This window comes from Panicum virgatum, chromosome 8N (genome assembly GCF_016808335.1).
Source record: "Panicum virgatum strain AP13 chromosome 8N, P.virgatum_v5, whole genome shotgun sequence".
NCBI classification, from domain to species: domain Eukaryota; kingdom Viridiplantae; phylum Streptophyta; class Magnoliopsida; order Poales; family Poaceae; genus Panicum; species Panicum virgatum.
In genome coordinates this window covers 31,740,793-31,759,752 of record NC_053152.1, presented here as the reverse complement: position 1 = coordinate 31,759,752, position 18,960 = coordinate 31,740,793, and the positions used below count along the sequence as shown (strand labels likewise).

General features: G+C 47.4%; 1 protein-coding gene across 1 annotated transcript; it reads right to left on the bottom strand.

Moving 5' to 3' along the window:
- Positions 1-4,184: 4,184 nt before the first annotated feature.
- Positions 4,185-5,309, bottom strand: LOC120684944 (putative cyclin-dependent kinase F-2). The gene has a single exon (XM_039966800.1). The coding sequence runs from the start codon at positions 5,307-5,309 to the stop codon at positions 4,185-4,187; it is 1,125 nt and encodes a 374-aa protein (XP_039822734.1).
- Positions 5,310-18,960: the final 13,651 nt, after the last annotated feature.

Here is an 18,960-nt window from a genome sequence, read left to right as displayed (position 1 = left end):
AATTAAGCGCACAACAAACGAGCAATCGAGTTGTTTAGTAGTCGCCCATTTTCCACAGCGACAATCTATTTCCTGCTCCTCCGCCATCCAATCCACCAAAGCAAGCCAGCAGCAAAGCACCACCGCTCCAATCGCTAGCACCAGTGATCGGCTCCACTATGAATCTCTTGCTCCACATCACGAATAGTAGCACCATCATCATCTCCAACCTCCCATTTGCCAAATCAACGCGAACCCATGCCCCCACAAACCATGGCTGCGTCCTGCTCGGCCCATCAACATGGAGAAAATGGAATCATCGAGGATGGGGGATGCCAACGATGGTGTCGAGGCAGGGTTGAGCGATTCTGCCAGGAGGAATGCGAGCAAGGGAAGAAGGATGGCAGCGGCGGCCTCAACGCGAAGTGTGTGCTAAGGGGAGCCGCTGGCAGGAAACAGACGGGTAGTAGAGGAGGAAGGAGACGATAAGGCGGGGGCAAATTTGTCCTTCGATGCGAGCTAGAGAAAGAAAATTAAAGAAATGGGAAGGAGCACCTAAAATGAAGAATTCGCATGCTTCGATGTTAGATTTTAAAATATTTGCCAATTGAGTGTCAAATAATAAAAGACTCATGAATTGTGACCCAAATTCTGAAATATCTCGAAGCTTCATGGGAGGGAGGCGCCAGAGGGGAAGAACAGCTTTGCCGGCTGATTTGAAGAAATTTGGACAGCTTTTTTTTTCCTGGCATGCATGCAGGCGCTGCACAGATGTATATGTCTCCCTCTTTAATAAAGCCCGATGGACCCTGGTACTAGTCTACTCCCAAAGCGTTACATATTTTTGATTGGATGATTATTTACAAAAACAAATATATTACTATGATGTTTTAAGATGTGCATGTCACAAATGAAGAGAGTTAATGGCTTATTGTTGTGTGTGTATGTGTATATATATATATGTGTGTGTGTATATATATATATATAGATAGATAGATAGATAGATAGATAGATAGATAGATAGATAGATCTTTTGGGCTACCTGTAGGTACATTGACCAGGTTACAAGGACAGCTAGCGAGTACTAAAGTAATGAATCCAGCTACCCACAAAGGTCCCCATTGGATGTTGAAACTAACTCAACCCCTTTCTTATATAAATAGTCATGTTCTTACTCAGTATTATCACCAAATACTTCAAGTAGTTGGTACTAGGTGGCCATCCTCCCAGAAGAGAGCACAGCACTCTCAAAATGGATGCCGGAGAGGGAGAAGGAGAGCATGCGATGTGCATTAAGGGACTTTGAGTATAGGATTGGGTGGTGTCTGGAAGAGTGAATCGCGACAGACTATGTTTGCCCGAGGACCAGCCTAGACATGGTTTTTATGGAGAAAATAGGGTATATGAGCCACGGCGACCGACGGCACGTTCGGCTTGGTTGTAGGAACTGGCTGGCTAGGCTCGTCTACACGCGACGACAGGATGTGTCTCTGATGCCGTTTGGCCTATGTTTGTGTCTAGTGTCTATAGCATGATCAATGTGTTTTTATTGAGAAATATCACATGTCATGTCTTGCTGTTTGGCGCTAAAATATTATTTATGATGATGTTGATGACATACTACTTGGACAAGCACATATATGATATCATGCAATTCTTGCTTGCGTCAATTTTATGGAATAAATTAAACATGAATTTGCCTAATTTTCTAACATTTTTGCCCCACGACAGAACTGATGAGTCTGACATTTCATATCCTCGTGAATGCGGTGTCGCTTCAGAGCCTTACACTGGATAGCAGGATCCGTGGTTTTGGGAAGGATTTGGTTGCGCGCATTTCGCAAGACAGTAGAACTCGTGATTTTAAAGAGTGGCAGAGTAGCTTCGTTGGCAATGAGGAAACCCTCTGGTTGACGAGGAGATCTTGTCCGCACCGGGAGGCTTACCTTTCTCTGAAATGTATCATTAGCCTTATCATTGCGAGGGTTCCTTCCTCTGTGGAATTAAAAGTACTTGGTACCCCCCCCCCCCCCCGGCTGAAGTTATGTTCTTCTACTCAGAGATGGAAAGGCAATGGGGTTCAGTGGTTTGCCCACATTGGGAAAACTATTTATCATCTCTTAGGAACTCCTGATAAAATCCAATTGGTGCCCGTCAAGCAATCTGGATTCTGGCATGACAGATCTGAATCGAATGGACCGTGTTGTGAAGCTATTGGTGCCTTCAGCACATAATGGCAGAGGAACTTTTGATTGTTCTTGTCAATCAACTGCAATGCTAAACTATGCAACACCAGATGCTGACGAAATAAGGAAGGCTCTGAGTTACATGTAATTAATTATTTTGTGCCTTGGCAGTATAAAATGTAATTGTTAATTAGTACACGTTATATTTTTGCTGTATTATTAGTGCTGGAATGGCATTAACAGATTGGAAAAATTCTTCTCTTATTCGGTTGACTTATCCGATCGTTTTGACATATGACGGCTCATTGCTCGCTGAGATTAACAGATCCACCTGTCACTTGTTGGATATATTAATAGGCGCATTTTGTTCTGCACCGCCAAGCATAGAATCTCCAGCTGCTATTCGTTTTGAAACCTCTTTTCTTTATGGCACGAGCTGTAGTGATGAATAAGAGCTGAGAGCAATAGTCTTGACAACCGGTGGTTCCTGTTACCAGTTTGATGGTTAACGTTAATTGACAGATCTTCTGCTCGACTGATTTGCTAATGAAGTTTTGTAGTCGAAATTAATCCAGTTAGACTACGTTCAAACATATCTTAGTCCAACAAGGGACAGCAGTTCCTCTTAATCTCAGCTAAAAGATCCCAAAAAGACCTGATGACTCCAAAAACCATTGACAATAAATTTTCAGGTAAAAAGGACTAACCTGTCGGTTGAGACTTGAAACTAGGCCACCTTTGTTGATTTGCAGAGCGCATACAAGAGAGTATATTAACATTACTCTGATATAAGTTATGTACAATATTGATATGACCAACAGATCCAACAACTCATGATATTTTCCTCAAGCTCCAGGTTTGAGGTGGCAGAATTTTTATTGCGGCAAATCATTTAGACCATAAGAAGCACCGATCTCATCAGCTGACATCAGAAACAGAGTTTCAACATTCCGGGCCACTATGGAAGACATTTGGTGCATCGCTCTCTATCACCTGCAGCATGAATGCTGCATCGCCCAACCCGCATGAAACTGAGCTGCTGCTGTGTGCAAAGGTATTTTCAGTTTCAGGCAAGCTATCTCATGGCAGTGGCACAGCCCCAGATGCTCCAGAGCAATCGAGTTAGAAAAAGAAAAGTGCAGGATAATTCCCCTGCAAAACGAATGCTAAAAAGTGAGAGCCTTTACACTACTACTGCTACCTACCTACATTCGTATATGTTCTTGACATGCTTTTGGTATTGTGAAGCGGAGCAGATAAGGTTGTGATTATTTGTTTCAAAAGTTAACCTATCTAATCAGTTAATCTTCAATGAAGTAAAGAAGAGATGTCCAGGTATAGGTATTGAGGTTTCATTTTCCAGCATGGCAAATATCTGACAATACCTGCAATCAAACAATTCAATGGGCTGTCTAATCTGACCAAGAGAAAACAAGAATACACTCCAATCAAAACTTGACATAACTCCAAGGGGCCTCGCTAATTTACGGTATGATCACACAGTACCAAGCATAAGCGGTCAACCTCCAATCCAGTCCCCTAATTTTTTTTTTGTGGAGGGAGAGGGGGGATAGCAAAAAAAAGTACCGATAAACAAAACTTTATGAATTAGCGTTGGGTAACTCTAAGAAGGTTTCTAAAACCTTATGAGTTCTTGTTCATGCGAAATATATGCATCAATGCATCGGAGTACACTCACGACAGCTTCAAGGATATATCAGAACCATCATCTTTGCGTGGCGAACTTCCAGAATGCAATGCAGTAGTCATATATAACAGATTCAGACGATTAGTTAAAGTAGTTTTCAAGATTTGGCTATTGACAAACCTAAATGAACTTGTAGTATTGTGAGAGGATCTCAGGAGCAAGCACATCACATAACAAAAGCAGGATGATCAACGTGATGGATGGATCTACTACAAATCTCGGAAAGAAAATCAACTACCCTAGGAACACAGAACGCTCATCAGATCAGATCATGTCTACTGATGACTGATAGCTGTGCTACCAATGATCGGCTAAGGAGAGGCGCCTCCACCACAAGGCCCGAAGCAGCCTCCGAAGCCAGGGCGCCGGAACCATGGCTTCCGGAGCGCGGCCGCGGCCGTGAGCCTGCGCTCCGGGTTGCTCCGCAGCAGCCCTTTCAAGACCTCGAAGCCCGCCGGCGACAGCACCTCCCTCGGGAACACCTCCCGCAGGCAGCCGCGCTCTTTCCGGCAGTGCTTCCGCAGGTAGTCCGCCCGATCGCTCGCCGCCACCCTCTCCAGCCCGGACCACGTGACGATGCCCTTGGCGCCGACCACGCGCAGCATCCTCTCGAATACCTCGGTGTCCAGCTTGCCGCCGAAGAACGGCTCGCCGGTGCCGGCGAGGAGCTCCGCCATGATGCAGCCGAGCCCCCACGTGTCCACCCGCCCGTCGTAGTCCTTGGAGGACAGGAAGAGCTCCGGCGCGCGGTACGGGGCCGGCGACGCCAGCGGCCCGGAGCCGTCCTTCTCCGCCTGCGCCGCCGGCTCAGACATGCCGAAGCCGCAGATCTTGTAGACCATCTTCTTCCTCCCGACGAGCACGTCGCCGGCGGCGATCACGTCCTCCTGGCCGACGATCACGTTCTCGGGGACGACGTCCCTGTGCAGCACGCCGGCGCCGTGCGCGCGCTTCACGCCGGCGAGGAGCTGGCGCATGGCGTCGCGCACCTCGTCCTCGTCGAGCGGCGGGCCCTCCCGGCGGCGGAGCGCCATGTACTGGCGCAGGTTCACGGGCCCGGCGTACCCCGTGACGAGGAAGCAATCGCCGTCGCCGCGGGCGCTGTCGGCGTAGGTGGCCAGGAGCTCGACGACCGCCGGGTGGCCGCGGCACGCCGCGAGGGACATGGCCTCCCGCGCGAAGTCGCGGATGCCCGCCTGCACGAAGCCGCCGCCGGTCCTCCCGGCGAGCCTCTTCACGGCGACGAACCGCCCGTCCACGCGGTCCCACGCTCTGTACACGTCGCCGAACATGCCCTGGCCCAGCTTCTCGCGGCGCTCGTACCGCTCCGCCACCGCAGCCGACCAGGGGCAGGGGGCCGCCGCCGCCTTGTTCTCCTCGGGCGGCGGCTCCTCCGGGTGCCCCTCCTCGCGCTGCAGCGCCACCACACCTGCCATGGATCGCGAGGGAAGCAAGACGCGGGCGTGTGACGCTAACGCTACGCCGCGCGGGGCTTGCTGCTAGCCCTACACGATCGACGGCGCGCTGCTGCTGGTTGAGGGCCGGGAGGGATGGCATGGCAGGTGGGGGTGCTTGTTTATATGGTGTGGTTGTGCGTGGAGTCGGAGTCGGAGCCCTGGCAACAAGTTCGAGAAAAAGGAGTTGCGATCTGTTAATCTGTTATCGAAGGGATGGCGATGGATACGGAATCCATCCAATGAAGAAGAGTTTCAATGGAACCAGAAGTGGTGGATCGGGGCACCAGGATTATTCATCTCGGCCTCCACGCGATATTTCCTGAGAAGTAACAGTGATAAGGATGAAGTTTTATGTTACGAATTGAGTACGGGATACCGAATTCCAAGGCAATCTGTTTCTTATTCTTTTCTTCACCTTTTCATTTTATTTTTGGTCATACAAACCTCACTTCATTTTATTTTTAGTCATACTAGCATAAATGTGCACGTGATTTAAAATACACTACTAGAGAATCGGTCATCGCAAACGGAATATCTCCGCCAGTTCAACACGAACTGGTGGTGATGAGGCATCACCGCCGGGTCCAGAGCAGGTGGCCGTAGTGGCCGTTGGAACCGGCGGCGATGCTGCCTATCACTGCTGGTTCGTGTTACGAACCATTGGTGATGGCCTGCGAATGCATCACCGCTAGTTTGTAACAGGAACAGGTGGTGATGAGCCTGCACAGTACAAAACCCCAACCCCTTCTTCCTCTCACCATCTTTCTTCTCCAACCCGACGGCCAAACCTATCTCCTCCATTGTTGCGGCCGGATTTTGCCGAAATTCTCATGAAACCTCGCCATTCTTGATGTATTGGCTCCACCAACTTGTTCTATGGTTAGTATGTAATGAACATGACACCATTTATGCCATTTCGAGTGATTTTGGTGATCGAATGACAATACAATCAATGTGACTAATATGATTGTTAAGATGACTATTCTCAGGCTTTTAGGTTCAAGTGGTGACAAAGAGAGAGAAGATAGGCGTAGCTAGGCCCGAAGGGCCGCCCCTACGGGGGTTCCGCATGAGCATCGGTGCATCCGATGGTTGTCGGAAGAACCGACGCAATGGTATTTTGGTGCAGAAGGGAATCAAAGTCAAGTCAGCTTATAGGCACCGGATGAACCGATGGTTCAAAAAGGGACATCGGTGCATTGGGCATATTGTGTTCCAGAGACGATGCAAGTCGCGCAAAAGCCAAGTCTTCAGCACCGGTTGAACCGGTGAAGCATCGGTGCATACCATCGGTGTAATGACGTCAGCAGAAGAGTTGAGTGCTGTGAGTGACCGGTTTAACTGACGGCTAAGCATCGGTTCAACCGGTGGTCACTGTGTCAGCTGTCAGGAGTTCAACGCCTACTTCGGGTTATGAGTGACCGGATGAACCGACGCTACCCCAGCCAGAGGCATCGGTTCATCTGATGATACGCAGATTTTCTACTGACCGTTGGAGCAACGGCTACAAGACTTGGTGGCCTATATATATGCCCCACCCCGGCCATTTGAAGATTGCTGGAGTTGCTGGACATCCCGCACACACCCAAGAACATCTCCAAGCCATACAAAAGCATCAAGATCATATCCTTAGCCCTTAGCACACTTTGAGAGTGTTGTGTAAAGGTTAGTTCTTAGTGAGTGTGATTGCAAGGCCTTGAGCCTTTGTGTTGTGGTTCTCTAGTGAACCAAAACAAGAACTTGGTATGCCGGCACCTTGGAGCTTTGAAGCTCGCCGGCAACGTCATCGACCCTCCGACTTGGTGTGGAGCGGCAAAGACACTTTGTGCGGGGGACGTGGAGACCCCCATCCTTTGTGGAGAAGCTCCTTAGTGGAACCCGGGGCCAAGGTGACCGTGATTGTGTTCACGGAAGAGACTTGGTGGCCGAGTAGCAATACTCTTAGTGAGTTCTACAACAACGTGGATGTAGGTGTGCCTTTGTGGCTAACGGAACCACGGGATAAACACCCGCGTCAAGAGTTTGCTATCTCCTATCCCACTCATTAAGCTTCCGCATTTCATACTAGCAATTTGTGTGCCTTTACTTTCATATAATAGTTTCTTGATACGAAATGCTATAGGTTGCTAAACTCTTTTGGGATAGAGGTTTCACACTAGAACAACCTAGTTGCACATCTAGATGGCATGTTTTAGTTTAAGTTTTGTGCAAACTAGTTGGAGCCATAGGTTTTAGTTTTTATTAGTGCCTAATTCACCCCTCCCCTCTTAGGCTAGAGCACCCGATCCTTACATAGTAGCCATCAATTCATTGGCTTTGTATCCATTTTCCTTGGATTAATCATGCATTTCGTGATGAATTAATCATGGAGGGCTCTTTTCTCCATTTTTGGATCATTTCTCATCATGGGGGCTTCTTTTTTGTTGTTTAAGTGCACCAACTTGTGCTAGGTTTGTAGCTAGCAATCCATTTGATTCATAGCCTTTATCTTAGGATTAGTCATTCATTTTTGCGATGAATTGATCAAGGAGACTCTCTTTTTCTTCACTTTGGATTAATCATGGAGGCTCATTAAATTTTGAGGGCTGGACTTCACATACTTGATTCAAGGTAAGAACCAGCTCTTTATGGTTAGATTGTTGTCATAACTGTGATGATTGGGATGTAAGGGATCTTTCTTAATTAATCTATAGGATATTTATTAATTGTGATGGTCGAGATGTAAATGCTTTTTCTTAATTAATTTAGATGGCATTTCTTAATTGTGATGATAAGGAACTTGACAAATTGAAGTAGACATTTTAATTATTGAAGTAAAGGTTATTTTTTAATTGATGTAGATGGCATTTAATTTGTTAATTGAAGTAAAAGCTCTTAATTGATTTAGATGGCCCTTAAAGTATGATATTCGTTATGAAACTTCATAAACTGAAAATCTATGTCTAGAGATGATAATTTTACTAAATTTAGATTCTTAGATTTTTTTTGTGTGCATAGATGAATCGAGGATGGATGTACGGTACAAAGGCTGGAAATTTGGATTTGTCGATGGTGTGGACTCGTTTGTGCAGACTGCCAAGGCACACAAGAATCTACAAGATGATGGCTACGTGTATTGCCCATGCATTGATTGCAAAAATCAGAAGCAGTTTGGCAATGTTGAGCAAATCCACTTCCATCTACTATTTAGAGGTTTTATGCCCAACTATCAAGTTTGGAACAAGTACTATGAGGTTGGTGAGACAATGCACTCCGTCCAAGAGGACAGGCATGCAACAATGGAGGAAACAACTACCCCAGAAATAGTGCAGGAACCGAACATGAAAGCGTCAATGAAAACATGCAGGAAACATTAGTTGTTGATGATGTTGTGGATGCACTAGACCAGATGATACATGATGGGGAACTAGAATTTCTTGACGAAAAGAATCTAAAGAAGTCGGAGCATATGAGGTTAGATGCAAAAACACCACTTTACCCATGTTGCAGCGTGTCTCAACTTGAAGCAAACCTGATGCTATTGCAGATGAAGTCCAATAATGGTTTGTCAGATAAGGGATTTGATGACTTGTTAAGCTTACTACAGAAGTTGCTTCCAAGCCCTAACGGGTTGCCTGAAAACACATACCAGGCGAAGCAATTGATCTGTCCAATGGGACTGGAGGTACAAAAGATCCATGCATGCCCTAAGGATTGCATCTTGTATCGTGGAAAATATAAAGACTTGGATGCATTTCCAGTGTGCTCAACTTCACTTTACAAGTATCTTGAATCAGCATTATCAATGAAAGGTGACCGCAACAAATGACCACCTGCCAAGGTCATCTGGTATTTTCCTATCATTCCTCATTTGAAGTGGTTGTTTGCAAACCCGAAGACTTCCAAGCTGATGAGGTGGAATGCCAAAGATCGACTCGTTGATGGAAATCTTAGACACCCGGCAAACGGTTCACAATGGAGAGCTACCAACTACAAATATAAGAATCGATTTGCAAAGGGGATAAGAAACATAAGGTTTGGTTTGAGTACAGATGGGATGTCTCCTTTTAACATGGTGAGCAGTAAACACAGTACGTGGCATGTGACCCTGTGCAGTCCTGTCTCATCCTGAATCCGGCGAAGTACTAGATCTCCAATATTGAAGGATCTTTGCTGGACATTGCGATCATGATAGTGTCTGACTCCTTGAAGGTATCTAGCCGATTGAGTTAAGGCGTTGACCCTAGCCTCTTCTACTAAATCTAACTCAAGTTGTCGAGATTCGTCTGCTTCACCTTCTTGATAGGCTTCTACTCTTGGGGATCTCCACATGATATATGCTGGTAGTATAGCCTCTAACCCATAGGTAAGGAAGAAAGGAGATTGTTCAGTTGTTTTGCTAGGCTGGGCTCGCAGCCCCCAGACTACATGAGGAAGTTCTTGAATCCACTTGCCACCTTTCTTGGTATTGGCATCGTAGAGTCTTTCCTTCAAGCCGTTGAGTACTAAACCATTGATGCGCTCAACTTGCTCGTTTGCCCGAGGGTGGGCTACTGAAGCATATTTGACTTCGATGCAGGAGTTGTCACAGAAATCCCAAAAAGATTGTGAGGTGAAGTTAGAGCCAAGATCTGTGATGATGGTGTGGGGAAAGTCAAATTGGTGAATAATGTCAGAGATGAAATCCACTGCTCGGTCGGATGAAATCTTGACAATGGGCTTGTACTCGATCCACTTGGTAAACTTATCGACCACTACCAGCACGTGATTGAATCCTCCTGGAGCTATGATCAGTGGTCCGATCATGTCCAGACTCGAACAGGCGAACGGCCCTGATGGAGGGATTGTTATCAGGTTGTGTGTTGGGACGTGAGTCTTTTTGCCGAAAAATTGGCAGCCAGGACATCGTCTGATGAGGTCCTCTGTGTCCGAAACAGCTATTGGCCAAAAGAACCCTGACCTGTATGCCTTGCCAACTAGTGTCATTGATGCGACGTGGTTTCCGCAAACTCCTTCGTGTATTTCTCGGAGGATGTCTTTGCCTTCTTCAAGGGTAACACACTTCATGAGGATGCCTTAAGCAGAGCGCTTGTATAGGTTGTCGCCAACAAGGACAAAACCCTTGCTATGCCTAATAATGCGGGCAGCTTCAGTGCTCTTAGTATCGACATGTGGTGGAAGCTTGAATTCCTTGATGAAGTCGATAAACTAGGTCCGCCAATCTTCTTCAATAATCAGTATTTCTCTGAATGTGGCCAGAGCCTCTGTGTCAGCAACTTGTTGGCTTGGTACCTTGACTGATGGATGGTGAAGTTCATGGACAAAGACTCCCGGTGGAACAGCTGCTCGAGTGGATCCAAGCTTGGAAAGGACATCGGCTCCCACGTTGTTGTCGCGATTGACGTGGTGGATTTCCAATCCTGAGAACTTGTTTTCAAGCTTACAGATTTCTTCAACATATACATCCATGGTATCCTTGTTGATGTCCCATTCCTGTTGACTTGTTGTACGACGAGTAGAGAATCGCCATAAATGAGTAGTCGCTTGATGCCAAGAGAAACTGCTAGTCGAAGACCATGTAGCAGTGCCTCGTATTCAGCTTCGTTGTTGGAAACCTTGAACAGGATTTGGAACACATACTTCAGTTGCTCTCCCTTGGGGGAAATGAATAGAACTCCAGCGCCGCCTCCGTCGAGCTTGAGTGAGCCATCGAAGTACATCACCCAGTGCTCTGGAATGTTCTGGGGGGCTGGAATCTGATTTTCCCGCCATTCAGCTAAAAAGTCGACTAGTGCTTGTGACTTGATTGCTGTTCTTGGCTTGAAGTTGATTTCTAAGGCTCCCAGTTCAACTGCCCACTTTGAAATTCGTCCAGAGGCATCCCGATTGTGGAGTATATCCCCCAATGGGAAGTTAGTTATGACTGAGATCTTGTATTCGTCGAAGTAATGCCGGAGCTGTTAGACCCAGGGCAGCGGGACTGCTTACAGATATAGAATGTTCTAGAGTAAGGGATATCTCATGGATGTACCTTACCTCTTTTGTAACTACCCGAATAGGCGTAAAACTAGCTGCAGTACAAGGAAACTACCCGATCGTGTTGAAGGACTCCGACTGTACTTAGCTAGGACTTTCCATGTAACCCTGTACCCTCGGATATATAAGGGCGGGCAGGGACCCCCTCCAAACGAGCATCTACACCTAAGGCAATATAAACCACCACACAGGATGTAGGGTATTACGCAACTCGCGGCCCGAACCTGTCTAAATCTTTGTGTTCCTTGCACCATCGAGTTCCAGAGCCGCCGATACCTACCTACAAACCCTACTGCTAAGGGTATCCCTGAGCAGGCTTGGCGGTAAACACCGACAGCTGGCGCGCCAGGTAGGGGACTCGGCGAGTTCATCAGCGAGTTCGACGGTCACTTTCGCTTTCAGCACCATGACGCCTCCCAGAGGCGCCACCTTCATCTTTGGCTCGTGGGTCTGCGTCGCCAATGGTTCAGGTGGCTTCGATAGCCACTTAACCAACTCTCCCACGCTGAAGAGCTCTACGTTGGAAGATTCTAACAATTTCACCAGATCTCGTGATCGCGGCGTTACATTGCTTCCCGACCTCGCCAAGGAGATTGAGTCGAAACACAGAGACGACTCGAGTTCTACTCGGACTCAGATTGATCTCAAACCGAATTCTACTCGGATTGGGACTCTTCTTGTGCAACCCGTCTTTGGTCTACGCAATTCGTCATCTGCTTACAAACAGATGATTAAATCCATCTATGAAAGTAGCTTGGATCACCTGCTACGCGTCGAAAACCTCTCAGTCACCGCTAGTCGGGTGGCACCCATTTTCGATGTATACCCAGATTCAGCCGAGTTACCTCAAGACAGCCTGGATTTTATCACCAACGCACTAGCTAAGATGCAACTCAATTCTTGCCGAGGCCACACTCTCGCAGAACTACTCGACAGCCTGTGGGAAGTCGCCAGCATTGAGGATCTCCCGTTTCAACTTGGCACTTCCCTCGTAACCGAGAGGGAAACTGGCTCCGGCGGAACCGTCCTAGCTGATTATGAATCAGACCTGGAAAGCTTCTCTCATGAGCGTTTGGTTCCGGTAATCACCCAGCCCGGGGGTGTTCCAAGCATCCATGATCCAAACGAAGCCTTGGATCAGATCTTAGCAGACAATCTGACCCAAGACGCTCCAGCTGATGAAGACAAAGTCACTCGTACAGCCCGCAGGGAAAGGAATCAACGCAAAGAAGTGCGCAGGACTCGTGCGGTCGAACGTGCTCATCTCCCGCCATGCAACCTCAACAACGAATTCAACAATACTATGGATCCAATCTTCAGAATACCAATCACCGCTATGACAGAAGCAACCCTGCGACTCATGACGATGCCCCAGAACCCCGAGTTGGAACGAGTCATAAATCTCACCAAAAACACTGTTGAACAACTCGAGAGACAGAACCACCTGTCCTCGCTTCACGGTACGCGATCAAGGGCTACTGCAACAGCAATACCTCAAGCAAGCCGTACCCCAGGAGGCCACCAGCGTCAACAGCAGCAGGAACAGCAGAATCGAAGAAACCAAGAGGATCAGGAAGATGTGAGTAGTCATCACCCCAGAGGTGGCCAACCACAAACAAACCAAGCTCCTGGCCCTCAGCCAAACCGCAACAACAGCAACCATGGGAACAATAGGGAAGATGTAGTTGATTCCATTATGGATGCACGGGACATCATCAACGCAAGACGCAGAGCACAACTTGCGGATAACTGCGACCGCTTCCAAGCCTTGAGCAAGGCTTTCGACAACATCGAGTACCCGAAGGATTTCAAGCCTACGAACATCCAAAAGTACGATGGTAAGCAAGACCCTGCTCAATGGTTACGATTATACTCGACCGCTATTAGTGTTGCAGGGGGAGACACCAACACCAAGGTCCTCTACCTCCCAATGGCCCTGGAGCCCGCACCCCTCATGTGGCTCGAAAGCTTGGCGCGCGAGTAAATCCACTCATGGGAGGACCTCAAGAAGGCATTTGTCGACAACTTCCAAGGGTCGCTACACCGAGTAGCTACTCGCCACGCCCTATCAATGATCAAGCAGGAGCAAGGCGAGTCGATCAAATCCTACGTCAAGCGCTTCTTCGACACAAGAGCTACCATCCTCAACGTCGCCGACGACGATGTCATCGACTACTTCCAGAGCGGTATCACCGTCCAGTCACTATACCGTGACTTCGGGTGTAATCGGCCCAAAACGGTGGTAGATCTACGCGACATGATGCAGCGCTGGGCTGATGAAGAGGAGCAAGAATGCAGTCGCTTCCCCCGCCACAACAACGACAACAATGGGAAGTGCTTCAACGACCGTGGAGGCCCTAGCAATTAGCGGGATCCTGCGCGCAAGCGCAAGCCTGACGATACAGTCGGCACTATGGATCGCACCCCGCGTGGTAAGAAGGGCGACAAGCTGCAGGATCAGTTCGACAAGATTCTCCACAACAAAAGATGCCCAATCCATCCCAAGAGCAACCACTCGATGTGGGAGTGCTCGATCCTGTGAAAATCCTTCCAGTCGGCACCTACAGCTGTTCCAAAGAAAGAACAAGATAAAGATGATGAAGACAACAAGAAAGATCGTGACGGTTTCCAACAGCCGCAAAACATTATCAACGTCATATTCGGAGGAGATCCTAGCTTCTCCAAGCGAGCTCAGAAGCTCCTACTCAGATAGATCCTCTCTGTTGAGCCAGCAATTCAGAAACCACTCAAATATAGCGTGGTCCCCATTACCTTCTCCAGGGAGGACCAGTGGACCAGCTTCTCTGAACCTAGAAAGTTCCCGCTAGTACTCGATCTAGTCGTTCAAGGCTCCAAGCTTACTTGAGTACTCATCGACGGCGGAAGTGGGCTCAACCTGATCCTTGCAAGCACATTGGAAAAGATGGGCCTCAACTATATGTGTCTGCTTACCCCAAGCAAGGCTCCGTTCTACGGCATCATCCCCAGGAATTCTTCTACACCAATTGGCTCGGTTACTCTCCCAGTCACGTTTGGTACAGAACAGAACTTCTGGACAGAATATATCAAATTCGAAGTAGCCGACTTCGAATCCTCTTATCATACTATCTTGGGAAGACCTGCACTAGCCAAATTCATGGCAATACCGCACTATGTTTACCTGCTTCTCAAGATGCCAGGCAATACAGGAGTCCTTTCACTACGTGGAGACCTCCTCAAGTCTTTTGAGTGCGACAAGGAAGCAATAGATCATGCCTCCACTATCCAAGTCCCTAGCTCCGTTAGCGAAATACTTGCTGCTGCTAAGGAACTCTCTCTCAAGGAGTCGATGCCTTCCAAAAAGCAAAGCCAATCATCAGTTAAACCAACTGGTGATGTGGGCACCAAGACTATCCAGTTACAGCAGGGAGACGACTCCAAGACAGCCATCATCGGAGCAGGACTGGGTGACAAATAGGAACTCGAGCTCGTCAACTTCCTTAGGGCCAGCCGAGACGTATTCGCGTTGAAACCAGCGGATATGCCAGGGGTGCCCAAGGAGTTGATCGAGCATGCCTTGAAGGTCGACCCTAATGCCACACCAAAGAAGCAACAGCTACGGCGTTTCTCACCGGACAAGCGAGAGGCCATCAAGAAAGAGTTGGCAAAACTACTCACAGCAGGGTTCATCAAGGAAGTCTACCACCCTGATTGGTTGGACAACCCTGTGCTCGTCCAGAAGAAGAACAACAACGAGTGGAGGATGTGCGTCGACTACACTGATCTAAACAAGCATTGCCCGAAGGATCCTTTCGGGCTACCACGTATTGATCAAGTAATCAACTCGACAGCAGGATGTGTCCTGTTATCCTTCCTCGACTGCTACTCAGGGTATCATCAGATCGCCCTAAAAGAAGAAGACCAAATTAAGACGGCCTTCATCACCCCTTACGGGGCATACGCCTACAAGACCATGTCCTTAGGGTTGAAGAACGCTGGTGCTACCTACCAGCGTGCGATAAAGCTGTGCTTCTCTGATCTGCTACATCGCAATGTTGAAGCCTATGTTGACGACGTTGTTGTCAAAACGAAGACCCAGGATCAATTCATTACTGACCTGGAAGAGACCTTCAACAGCCTCCGAAAATTCCGCTGGAAGCTCAACCCAACCAAGTGCATCTTTGGTGTACCCTCTGGAAAACTACTCGGATTCATCGTCAGTAACCAAGGAATTGAGGCTAATCCAGAGAAGATCAATGCCATCATGGCCATGGACGCTCCAGCTACCATCAAGGACGTCCAGAAACTTATAGGCTGCATGGTAGCCTTGAATCGATTCTTGTCCAGGCTTGGCGAATGGGGATTACCCTTCTTCAAACTCCTAAAGCGACAAGATAAATTCGAGTGGACTACAGAAGCCGTGAAAGCACTCGAGAACCCCAAGCATCATCTCCAGTCACCGCCGATTCTAACAGCTCCACTACCCGGAGAGGAATTACTCCTCTACATCGCTGCGACTACCCATGTAGTCAGTACGGCGATAGTAGTCGAACGCCCGGAGGAAGGCCACGCTTACGGTGTTCAGAGACTAGTCTACTTCATCAGCGAAGTACTCTCAGAATCAAGGTTAGATATCCATCAATTCAGAAACTTCTATATGGAATTCTAATCACCTCCAGGAAGCTCCGGCATTACTTCGACGAATACAAGATCTCAGTCATAACCGACTTCCCATTGGGGGATATACTCCACAATCGGGATGCCACTGGACGAATCTCAAAGTGGGCAGTTGAACTGGGAGCTTTGGAAATCAACTTCAAGCCAAGAACAGCAATCAAGTCACAGGCACTAGTTGACTTCTTGGCTGAATGGCGGGAAAATCAAATTCCAGCACCCCAGAATATTCTAGAGCATTGGGTGATGTACTTGGATGGCTCACACAAGATTGACGAAGGCGGCGCAGGAGTTTTGTTCATCTCCCCCAAGGGAGAACAATTGAAGTATGTGTTCTAAATCTTGTTCAAGGTCTCCAACAATGAAGCTGAATACGAGGCATTGCTACACGGCCTCAGACTAGCAGTATCTCTCGGCATCAAGCGACTACTTGTCTACGACGATCCTCTACTCGTCGTTCAACAAGTCATTAAAGAATGGGACATCAACAAGGATACAATGGACGCATACGTTGCAGAAATCAAAAAGCTCGAAAACAAGTTCTCAGGATTGGAAATCCACCACGTCAATCACAACAACAACGTGGGAGCTGATGTCCTCTCCAAACTTGGGTCCACTCGAGCAGCTGTTCCACGAGGAGTTTTTGTCCATGAACTTCACCAGCCATCAGTCAAGGAACAAAGCCAACAAGCCAATGACACGGAGTCCCCGGCCATAGTCAGAGAAGTGCTGATGATTGAAGAAGATAGGCGGACACAGTTTATCGACTTCATCAAAGATTTCAAGCTTCCACCACATGTTGATCCTAAAAGCACTGAAGCCGCCCATATTATCAGGCGTAGCAAGAGTTTGGTCCTCGTCGGCGACAACCTATACAAGCGCTCTGCTTCAGGCATCCTCATGAAGTGCATTACCCTTGAAGAAGGCAAAGACATCCTCAGAGAAATACACGAAGGAGTTTGCGGCAACCACGCTGCATCAAGGACACTAGTCGGCAAGGCGTATAGGTCAGGATTCTTCTTGCCAACAGCTGTTTCGGACGCAGAAGACCTGGTCAGACGGTGTCTTGGATGCCAATTCTTTGGCAAGAAGACTCACGTTCCAGCATACAACTTGATAACAATCCCTCTATCATGGCCGTTCGCCTGTTGGAGTTTGGACAATGATCGGACCATTAACCGTTGCTCTAGGAGGATTCAATCATGTGCTGGTAGCAGTCGACAAGTTCACCAAGTGGATCGAGTACAAGCCCATTGTCAAGATCTCATCAGATAGAGCAGTGGACTTCATCTCTGACATTATCCATCGGTTTGGTTTTCCTCACACTATTATTACAGATCTTGGCTCCAACTTCACGTCACAATCTTTTTGGGATTTCTGTGACAACTTCTGTATTGAGGTCAAATATGCTTCAGTAACTCATCCTCGGGAAATTCAAATCTACTTCTAAGGCATGTGAAGTACCAGTTGTGGACAGATTCCTTGGCAGAGTATCAACTTGAGATTCTTCTTTCACCCTCCAGGAGTTACCGCAGACTTGTTTCATAGCTTTCAACTGAGCGGCAGACCCGACGCGACTGACGGAGTTGAGCACATTAATGGGTTAGTACTCGATGGCTTGAAGAAAAGACTCTATGACGCCAACACCAAGAAAGGTGGCAAATGGATTCAAGAACTACCTCATGTAGTCTGGGGGCTGCGAACCCAGCCTAGCAAAGCAACTAGACAATCTCCTTTCTTCCTTACCTATGGGTCAGAGGTTATACTACCCGCTGATATCATGTGGAGATCCCCAAGAATAGAAGCCTATCAAGAAGGAGAAGCAGATGAAGCTCGACAACTGGAGTTAGATTAAGTCGAAGAGGCCAAAGTCAATGCCTTAACTCAATCGGCTAGATATCTTCAAGGAGTCAGACGCTATCATGATTGCAACGTCCAGCAAAGATCCTTCAACATTGGAGATCTAGTACTTCGCCGGATTCAGGATGAGACAGGACTGCACAAGTTAAATTCCAGATGGGAAGGTCCCTTCATCGTACCTAACAGTTTTGTCTTACGGATTACTCTAGTCCTTGGTAAGGACACACTACTCGCTTGCTCGAGTAGTTTATGGATACCTTTACAAGTTTTTCAGATCGGGTAATCTGACGGGACTCACCCAAAATGATTAACTTTAAGGATTACTCCATTCAAGTATTCTACTCGACTAGTTCATATTTATCCTATGGTATCAGATCATGCTTCTGAAGACACACCAATAGGATACGAATTATGGACAATGACAAGAATCAAATGAAGATTATAGGAGTTGTTACAAGCAGTCTACTCTGTCATGTTTTTCAGAATTTCCTCCGCAATCACTTCTGATTCCTTACAATACTCTCGGAATTTCTCATCAGAGCAACTGGGAGCTATTCCTTTAGCTATTGGAGCTAAATTAAACTGAGGTAAGTATGACTTGACAACTCCTATCATGTGGGTTAGATAATTCTTGAAAGTAGCCGTCGTAACATCAAAAATTTTCTGGGGAGCTTCTTCCAAATGCTCCACCATGGACTTGCTACTTGACGCCTCTTCTTCAGTATCAACCACATCGACAAGAGCTTGAGCTGCTGCTATTAGTCGAGTATGGTCTTCAGGAGAATCTGATGGGAAGATATCTCAGAAATTGATATGACAAAGCAAAATCAAGACAAAAGATCGAGTACTTACAAGCTTGGGCAGTCTGCAATTGCTTTTGCAGCATGGAGTTTTCCACTTGAAGCTTTGATCTTTCTTCTTCAAGATTCTTAATCTGATGCTTCATATCACAAACCACCAGATGATGCTGTTGACTTGCTTCATAAAGTTTATTTCGAGTAGCAAGGGCTTCATCCAGTCGTTTGGCAATCATGGCCTTTTGCTCCTCTAAGATCTTCCGATTGTCTACAGTCTCAGTCGAATGGAAGGACCTTTTGATCCT

What these genes read in the sequence shown, in the direction of transcription:
- LOC120684944 (XM_039966800.1), bottom strand. Translation starts at nt 5,309, where the DNA reads ATGGCAGGTGTGGTGGCGCTGCAGCGCGAGGAGGGGCACCCGGAGGAG.